The sequence below is a fragment of the Eurypyga helias genome, unplaced genomic scaffold, assembly GCF_000690775.1.
Source record: "Eurypyga helias isolate BGI_N326 unplaced genomic scaffold, ASM69077v1 scaffold24025, whole genome shotgun sequence".
NCBI classification, from domain to species: Eukaryota; Metazoa; Chordata; class Aves; order Eurypygiformes; family Eurypygidae; genus Eurypyga; species Eurypyga helias.
The window spans coordinates 1,122-10,980 of NW_010251118.1; the positions used below are offsets into that span (position 1 = coordinate 1,122).

Sequence of the window (9,859 nt, forward strand, 5' to 3'; positions counted from 1 at the left end):
CCCTCGGGCAAACCGTGCTTTCCCGTTGCCCAGCTCAGCCACGCTTAGTCGGGTTGAGTCCTTCCGAGACTCCAGGCGGCATCGCGGCATCCTCCGTCCTGCCGCGGTGGACCAGCCCTGGGCACGCAGTGGATGGGCCCTCACCCTGTACCAGCCCCTCTTCTGCACTCCTGTGTTTAGTTTCACCCCTGATTTTTGGAGGGGTGATTCGCTGGGTGTGGGCATGGGTGACATCTGCCACCCTGCACCAAAATAAAGGTTCATGGTCAGGGACCTGCTGGGAGGGAGAGAGACGGATGTGTGGGGCTCAAAAGCAGAAAAAAAACCCCAAAACTAACAATGCCAAAGTTTCTGGGAAAGAAAAGTGAGGTTTTTCTGCAGTGCTGGGAGGAAAGGGGGACATTCACCTGCTGCATCCTTGAAAACCTCCCTGCGAGGGCAGGGATCTGCCCCGCTTCCTGCTTGGCAGCAGTAACTCAGCGCTGCCAAGCGGGATGTCAGTCCTGAGCCGGCTCGGGCGGAGCCTTTGCCTCACCACGCCGCCGAGCTCTACAGTAATATGTACCCAAGAACCTTCTTGTTCCTGGACTGGTTTTTAAGTAAATGTTTCCACTTTATTAGACAAATAACTCTGTCACCCAGCACAGTTCCTCCCCTTCTCCTTCTCCTGCAAGTCACTCTGGCAGATGCCAGGGCACAGTCGTCTTTTTTTCCAGCACAATCTTGGCCAAAAAAAAAGGAAAAAAACCCACAAAAATCGATCCAAACAATTAAAAGAGAATATAATAGAAATCCCAGGACAGGTCTACCCTCTTGTAACACAATCAGGCTCCAGGAATTCCACCACCCAGGGGCTTCACCCACTTAGTTATACCTGGGATTAAGGTGAAGATGAATAGCCCAAATAAATAAAGAACTTCCCTAAAGCAGTGGGGCTTCTTGGGTTATTTTTCTATTTCTCTCCCTCTGCAACGAAATCAACATGTGCATAGAAAAACCCACAGATTTGGCGACAGAGAGTGCTGTGCCGTGAGGGGCACATGTCCCCTGCAGCGGTGGGGACCCACCGGGGACGGTTTTGCACACCCCGGGGAGTTTTGCTCTGCTCGCTCTGTCCAAATCATGGTCAGTTCCGAATCCTCACCAGCTCCAGGCTGTGCTCATGGCATTCACAGGGGAACTCAACAGGCTCCGAAAGCAAAGCAATACCAATTTTGAAGACTTTGGAGTTTGCCAAGTGGGATTTGAAGGTCTGTTCTTCTGCCCCCATCACACCCCCATCAGGCAGCGGGCTGGGGAGTCAGGTGTGGGAGAGGGTCCCTGTCCCTGTGTGTAAAAAGCGAAACTTCATGCTGGAAGGAGCAAAAGGCAAGATCCGTCCCACCAGATCCAGCCACGGGCAGCATTTGTCCTCCGAAACCTTTAAACTGCCCATTTTCAGGTGTGTGGCTCTTCCACCAGCTCAGTGAAACGGGCTTGTTTGTGCCAGCTCCGACACCAGGTTAAAGCCCATTTAGGGACAACTGTGCCGGGGGGCTGGGATGGCCCCATACAAGGTGGTGCAGGGAAGATCTGCGGGTGTCACGGACCCCCGTGCCGCTTCCCACTCACAGCCACCTTCCTCTGGGAGGAATAGCTGCAGGGAGAAGTGTGAGGCTGCTGGGAAGTGAGGGTGCTCAGCTGATACCCTGCCAAAAATCCGCTGCCAAACACGCAAGGGTGCACTAATACCCTGGCCTGCTGCAAACTCCCTCCTGGGGCACAGGCCAAGCAGGAAAGTAGCAGAGAGTTTTCCTCCTTGATTTTAAAGCCTAAAACCCCTTTACGGGGCTGCCCAAGGGTGCAGGGAAAGCAGAGGGGCAGCATCTCACCAGGGTGCTGAGGGAAGATGCTGGGTCCATCCCACTGGGGTCCCACCCAGGGTGCCCAAGGGATGACACCCCACCATGGTCAACCCCGTGCCCATGGGCACTTTCCCTGGACTCCAGCCCTGGGAGGGGACCTGGAGAGGGCTGGGCAGGAAGCAATAGAGTTTTTCTCCTTCCTCATGACGCAGCAGCGTGAAATCAGCTTTCAGCCCAGCCCTGCTACAACCCTTTGCTCCTTATTTACCCTTCAAACAGGAAAAGCAACTCTCAGTATAGCTCTTCTATGGATTTTCTATGCCAAGCCTCACCGAAGGGCTGCTTTAGTTAACATCAGGCCCTGTGACTGAGCCCACGTCTCACAGGTGACAACTTTGGTGGCTTCCAGGACGGACATTCACCAGGCTGCATCCCTGAATTTGGAAGGTAGGAGTGGATCCCCAGCCCCTGGGTACCGGGTGCGTGGGGTGGCATGTGCCCATCCCATCCCTTGGGGCAGCAGCGGGAAGGGGGGGGGGGCAGACGGACCTCTTAGTTATTGCAAATATGCCTTAACATAGCAAATACCTTTTCATCTGTGACCTGCCTGGCTTTGGCGGGTTACAGGTAAGCCTTACAGCATTCCCTTCTTTGTCCTCAGGGTGACACGTCATCGTCGGCCACCCCCTGGGCTGTGCTGTCCCTCCCCACCACCATGCGGGTGACAGGTAAGGAGGGAGGCAGAGATTTACTTTTCCCTGTCCATGTTTCTACAGTTCTTCTTGCCTCCCTCTCATTTACATGCCCCCTTCCAAGCCCAGCTACCCTGACCCTCCCCTGCCAGGGCCCTGGGAAAGGCCCTTTGGATAAGCACCAGGTTTTTAAAAGATTTGTGTGGGTTGTATTTTTCCCAGTGAAACCCTCTGTGGTTGAGAAGAGATGGCTATTGAGTCGTTCCTACTTCCATAAGAGCCATTCAGCTGCCATATAAGTATATTTTTCTACTCTCTTTCCATGCAGGACTGGAACGTTTTGCTCCGATGAGCGCTGCTTTAAAGCCAAATGCCAATCACGTTTGTGTTAGCAGCTGCTCGGCAGTAGCTAGTGACTAATTGGGGGATAGCAGCCTTCCCAGCGCTGGGAACGTAAGAAATATTTGGATTTACATAGCTTTCTGACTAATTATCAGATTTACTTCAATGCAGAGAGAAATATGCATAGTGCCTCCCAGCAGAAGGGTAATGCCTATCCAAGCATCGCCACACGCTCTAGAGATATTAAGAGATCAGAGTGCTTCAGAGGATGAGGGAGGGAGTGTTAGCAGCCTTCCCACACCCCACAAGCTCTGGCTGTCACCCTGTGCCTGGTAACCCAGGGATGCATGGACCGTGTCCCCAGGAAGCAGAGGGATGCTCCCATCCCATGCTGTGGCTGCTCTCACCTGGCTCCTCTCCCGCTCCTCGCAGGCGTGATCCGGTACGTGGCCCTGCTCGTCACGCTGCTGGGCACATGGTTCATCGTGCGGACGTACTTCGACCACAGAGGGAAAGCCATCAGCCTGCGGAGCTGGCTCGGTGAGGCACCAGCAGGGTCCAGAGGGGTCCAGAGGGAGGGTGTGGGTGGCCCCGTTGCCAGCCAGACCCCAGAGCTGCGTACAGTCGCCATGAACATTTGCACTGGCAGTCCCTGGCCAAGCCTGTAGCCACCAGCTCTGGCCATCAGGGCATGGAGGGGATGGTGCAGTGGGAGCTGCACCCGGGTGGGTGGCTCAGGGGGTGCTTGCAGCTGTGGGGAGCAGTTTTGGAGAGCCGGAATGGCTGCTCCTGGCTTGGGGAAGAGCCAGCAGCTCTCTGGGGTGTCTAACCCTTCTGCTTGGCCCCCACAGGTGCCATCGAGAAGCCCATCAGTGAGTATCACTCTCGACTATCACGCAACACCGCTCCAGTGCTGAGGGGATGGTGGAAGCATGATAGCTGCCCTCAAGAGCCCCCTTCCCGAGGCAAAAATCCCACCCTTCAAACCAGGGAGGAATTTTGCCACTGCACACTCAGCAGTGTCTTTGTTGGGCTCTGCAAACGCACCAACCTTCACGTGGTGCCCCAGCCAAAACACCCCGGGGCCACAGGATACAGCGGGGAGGTGGTCACGCACCACCCGTCAGCGTGGCACAGGTCCCTGCCCTGACCAAGAACGGGGAAACGCCGGGCAGAAAAGCCCCAAGGGGCTGGGTTTGAGTGAGTCCCAGCTCCGAACACTCCCTGGCTCCGAACGCTCCCTGACAAACACCCCTCTGCAATGCCACCCCGTTGTCCACACTCAGAGGGGTACCCAGCACCTCGGCAGGCTTGTCCCACCCCACCCCAAGCCTCAGCACTTTAGACCTCAAACCAGAAGCTGGCCCCAGCCCCAGGACCCTCCTTCATGCAAGAAGCTGGTCCAGGAGTTGCCCCCTGAGTGGATCACTGTGCCCCAGTGCCAGCCCTGCTCAGCCCCTTGGGGACACGGCTGCTGTCCCCCCCTGAGCCAATGCCATGGCTTCCAGCTCCGCTCCTGCCCCGCAGGCCAGCAGCCGCCCCGGCACAAGTGCGGGAACCGGAAGAGCTGCCCCCAGAACTATTTTGCCTTCAAGATCATCAGCGGCGCCGCAAACGTGGTGGGACCCTCCATCTGCTTCGACGACGCGATGTAAGCGGCACACGGCAGGGATGGGGCGGCTGGGGTTGGCCTGGGCTTGGACAGGGCGGGTTTGGGCTCTGCCAAGCACATCCATGGCCATCCCAGTGCTTTTGGGTGTAAAAAAAAATTGGGAATAGTTTTCTTTGCTACCGCTCCTGGGGATATTTTGCTGTCTGCAGCTGCTTTGCCCCGTCCCAGTTTCTGTGGCTCCACCATCTCCAGGGCATCCCAGCACTCAGTGGTGCTCTCTGCTTCCCTTCCCAGCCTCATGAGCACCGTGAGAAACAACATCGGCAGAGGCCTGAACATCGCGCTGGTGAACGGTGAGTCGGGTGGGCACTCACCCCCTCTCCCATGGCGGGGGTCCCCTCCCCCCCCGTGAGGGAACAGGCCCCTGGGGGATTGAAACTGAAAGAGGGGCATTGAGATGGGACATCGGGAAGGAATTCTTCCCGCAGGGGGTGGGAGCACTGGGACAGGTTCCCAGAGAAGCTGTGGATGCCCCATCCCTGGGAGTGTCCAAGGCCAGGCTGGATGAGGCTTGGAGCAACCTGGGCTATGGAAGGTGTCCCTGCCCATGGCAGGGGGTGGGACTCAGGGGGCTTTAAGCTCCCTTGCCACCCGAACTATTCCATGACTCCATGACCCTGTCCCAGGCACCGTGACTGAGCCAAAAGCACATCAGTCTGGTGTTGCGTGGGGTCACAGCCACGATCGTGGTCGCAAGCACGGCCAGTGAGATGGGACCAAACCCCCCCGCGTCGTACACCATGGCTCCGTGGGCTCCACCGAGCCCCATGCCGCAGTAAATCCAACACACTGGGGGAAGAGGGCAGGGTTTTGCAGCAGGAACCCCAAGCTTGCAGCCAGGCAAAGCCTAGAGCCACCCCGCTGCAAACTCCCTGCGCTCTGTTCTGCATTTTGACCTTTCAGGGACAAGCGGGCAGCTGCTGACAGCGGACACATTCGACATGTACTCTGGAGGTAAGCGCGGCTGCGTGGCGGCTCCGGGCCAGGGCTCACATCGGCACTGCTGGCCACCAGCTATTTCGGCTGCTCCTCTGCCGTGTGTTTAGTGATAAAGTCTAGTGGACTTTGACCAGGATTGGCAGCTCGGGCAGTAAAAGCTCCCTGAGGGCACTGAGCCTGGAGTCCTCCTCGTGCATGTGGGGTTGGCATGTCCCTCCTTGTACGTGCGTGTAACAGCCTGGAAACCATAGTTCCACTGAACGGAATAAACCAGGGTGCTGGAGACCTGAGAGGGGTTACTCTCTGCTAATCCTGAGATTTTGCAGCTTTCGACTCAGTGTTTGAATGCTGGGGGTGGCTGAGCAGCAGCCTGTTTCCCTGCCTTTTGCAGGAGCTCGGGGCATGGCAGGTGAGACGTGGGCACCGGGAGCACAGCCTGGTGACAGCAAAGACCACATCCCTGCGCCTACCAGCTTCAAACCATCTTCCAAACAGCCAGAAGATGCCCTCAGGCGGGCAGCACCGGCTCACAGCCCTCCTGGCACTGACTGGTGCTGTAGATCCCACCGTTGTTGCAAAGCTGTTCCCAAACCTCTCCAGAGTTTTGGCAGGACTCCCCAAAATCACACGTGAAACCCCCCTGTAGTGCTTTTGATTTACCTGTTGCTCTTTGAGCTGTTTCAGGGATCCATCACCCTTTCTGCCTCTTGGGTTTTGCAGCCTATTAGTGACCCCGGGGTTTTATGGAGAAGCCCCAATATCGTGAGGTTTCAGGCTGAGTTTGTGAGGGAGGCGGGGGGTGGGGGGAGGCAGCCGGCTCTGATGCCACTAGATGGGGGGTTAGACTCGAGCATCCCATGGACGAGGAATGATTCCCACAAAGGCGGGATCATAGGGCAGGCGACTCTGCAGCCCAGCAGCTTCATTTCTTGTGTTGGGAAGTAAATTCACGTAACCATTTCAGCGTTAGGGAGCAGACTTCAGCTGCAGACCCCCCCGGGGGTTGTGCTGGCAGGAGCAAAGCGCCAGCCCGGGGCATTGCAGGAGAGCCCAGGTGGGAACACACGATGGGAATACAGCATCCCGGAGCCCATCCTTCCCCAGGGCCATGACCTGGCACCAGGTCCCTGCTAACCCCTTTTTTCTTTTCCCAATTCCTCTCCCAGACATTAACAAGCTGGACAGCTACCTCCGGCGGGTCAAGCACGGCACCATCGTGCTGGTGGCCAGCTACGACGACGCTGCCACAAAGTGAGTTTGGCCCCAGGAGCAACACCTGGCTCCCCAAAAACCCACAACTGGGGGGGAGCTGGAGGTGCTGCTGCCAGCAGCAGAGAGGAGGCGGGAGGGGACACCCACCTTGGTACCGCACTAACGCTTTCTTACCTTCTTGGAGGATGAACAACAAAGTACGGGCACTTTTTGAGGAGCTGGGCAGCAGCCATGTGAAAAAGCTGGGCTTCAGGGACAACTGGGTCTTCCTGGGGGCAAAGGGGCTGAAAAGCAAGAGCCCCTTTGAAGAGGTACGTGGTCTTCCCTTGCCACCAGCTCCAGAGGTTCCCATCCTCCTGAGCCACCTCTCTGCAGAGGACGGGGGCCGGCAGCATTATTCCCTCATCAAGCCAAGCTGCAAGTTCAGCCACACGGGAAACTTGCACCGTGGCACCAACCTCCCCGTTCATTCCCTCTCTCTCCTTTTTTCCTGCAGCACATCAAAAATGACAAGCTGACAAACAAATACAGTGGCTGGCCTGAGCTGCTGGAGATAGAGGGCTGTGTCCACAGGAAGATGGATTAGGATTGAGCCCCAGCCTGCTATGGAGGCAAGACCAGTCTCACAGGGACACCAGCCCCCTTATGGGGTCCCCAGCCCCCCCAGTCACACAGCCCAGGGACTGGCCATTTCAGGGCAGGAGCTGCACAGGGCTTGGAGAAGAGCTGACAAGTGGCTGCAGAGCCTGAGCAATGGCCCGGCCAGGTTCCAGTCGAGCTGTCCTCGTCTACAGGTCAACTTGGAGTATTTTATTTTTCTGTCTTTAAACCTAAAGCTTTGTAGGAAGTTTTTCAGATTTCTTAAATAAGATACCGAAGTATAAATCACTGCCTTCTCACTCCCATGCCAAAGCACAATCCACGCTTTTCCCTGCAGACGCGGCGTGCTGTGCCCTCTGCCACCATCACCCACCCCACGGCACTGCCCATAGGTCCTCCCCCTCCCCACGCATGGGGAAAAGTCATGCCTGGGGATGCTCAGGCCTCGGTGACTCCCCCCTGGATCTCCTGACACCCCCCCACTGTCTCCTACAGCCAGAGTGAGGCCAGACAGCCACAGAGATGGCTCCCAGCAATGTAGCTTCATATTTGTGGACCAGAGCGTTTCCCCTGCCCGGGTGCATCTTTCCTGGGTTGAATCCAAGCGAAATCCTCCATGGCATGTCCCCAAAGGTCAGGATAATGCCAGCAAGATGCCAACCCGGCCTTGCCTGGCAAAGAGGGATGGATGGAAGGAGGGATGGATGCGTGTTTCCCAGGCAGCTGAAGTTGTGCAGCATTACCAATAGGTGGGAGCCTTTTACCGGCAGAGCCGGAGCTGCCGGAGCCGTACAGCACACCCAGGCTCTGCTCTAGGATCCACGGCCCATCCCAGGCGAGGATGAGGAGAGGTGCCTTGCCCAACGCAGGCCAAGCCCCGCAGACCTCCTTCGAAGGTGGTTCCCATCCTGCTGCGCAACACTAAGGGGGTCGTGGGGGAGCGTCTGCCCCTCACTCGTGTCCGAGGGCATTCACCCAGCACCGTCCGTGCCCGCAGCCTCCCCGAGCACCAGCACGGCTGGTACCAGAGGAGCTGCGTGGGCTTATCTGTCATCACGGACACGTCTGAATCACATCCAGACTTGCAGTTCCTGTGGGTGGATGTGGTTTTTCCCCCATCCTTTAACACAGACCAGCACTTCTGCCGAACTGGAGGGTGGAGCATTTCTGCTGGAGCCCTTGGAGCTGTGCAGGGTAATGCAGGGCAATCCTGCCCGGCCCTTTCAGCCCCTGACAGCAGGTTTTGCCTTGGGGGGGCAATCCTGCCCATCCCGCTCTGCCCCTGGCAGCAGTGTTTGCGCCAGCACAGCCTCTAACCTGAGTTCCCTTTGGCTGTCTGAGCCCACGGGTCGCCCCAGGGGTGCAGGAGTGAGCAGCATCGGTAGGAAAAGGCCAGAGAGAGACACAGCCTGTCCCGTGCTGGTCATCTTCGGGATGAAACCCCGGATCTAAAACCCAGCACCACCATCCAAAACCAGCAAGGCAACCAGTTTTCCCTAACCAAGGGAAAATCCTAAAATACTGTGTAACACCTTTAAGAATATCCAAAGGCAAAACTGAAATAAAATCCCCAAACAGCCATCACAGAGGAATTCCCCAGTAACTGCAGTATTTTATCCCAGCTTATCCCCCTGCACCTGACCGCTCCGAGGGAAGCCTCCGGAGGCACAAATCGATCCCTGAATCTGCTGCAACAGCAGCGGATAATCCCAAGCGCTGAATCATCCCTACCCGCGGCAGGAGGGAGAAACGGCCCAACAGACACAACAGCCCTCACCCCACACAGCCCTCTGCACCGCCAGCGTAAATATGCCAACTATTTTAAGCCCCCTCAAAGGATCTAGATTGGCCGGTGAGGCAAACCAAAAACAGCCTGAGCGGTAAAGGCACGGGGTAAACCAGCGCACAGCATCGGCTGCGGCCCCGGGACCAGCCAGCCCCTTTCAGCCGCTGGGAACTCTTCCCGCCCTGCGCGACTTACAGCAGAAAGCTGGTTTAAAGCCAAAACAAAAGAAATTTATCTTTCAGCCGCTGCAGGTGAAACCAGCGCTGAGTCTATCGCTGAGCGGCTGCGGTACGCCGCTGTTTTCGATAAAAGGGAGCGCTGAAAGGGCAACTCCTGAGCTCCTTACCCATCGGCCAGCGGTTGAGGAGCGACTCCTGCCCAAGTCACCGCGTCCCAGCGCATAAATCTCAGCGTTTCAAAATTCCAGAATCTGGGAGCAGGGATGTAAACATGGCTTCAGGAGTCCAGTTTCGTTTGCGAGAGACCTGAAAAGGGTGGTGAGCGCAGGGGCAGCAATCCCCAGCTGGGGGTCAGTGCCTTGGCGTGTTGAACACGGTATTACTGCAGCCGGGCTGGCTTGCGCCGTGCCGCAGCCCCCAGAGCCCACAGCAAACCCAAGCCCTGACCCGCCTGGCCTCCCGGGACACAGCTCCGGGGAACCTGGGCTCACGGGGGGCCACGGTGGGCTCCAGCAGCAACCAGGCAGCCTGGGGCGTCTGCCAGAGCAAAGTTTGCAAAATCCAGTGCTGCAGCCGGTGCCAAGAGCCAGGAT

The 9,859-nt window shown here is 57.3% G+C and overlaps 1 protein-coding gene across 1 annotated transcript; it reads left to right on the forward strand.

The window, feature by feature from the left end:
- The first annotated feature begins 3,225 nt into the window (after positions 1–3,225).
- Positions 3,226–7,287, forward strand: LOC104509846 (protein FAM3D-like). Its single transcript, XM_010151917.1, has 8 exons — positions 3,226–3,418; positions 3,730–3,750; positions 4,406–4,529; positions 4,785–4,843; positions 5,454–5,504; positions 6,656–6,740; positions 6,886–7,012; positions 7,198–7,287. The coding sequence occupies exons 1-8, from the start codon at positions 3,226–3,228 to the stop codon at positions 7,285–7,287; spliced, it is 750 nt and encodes a 249-aa protein (XP_010150219.1).
- The last annotated feature ends 2,572 nt before the right edge of the window (positions 7,288–9,859 follow it).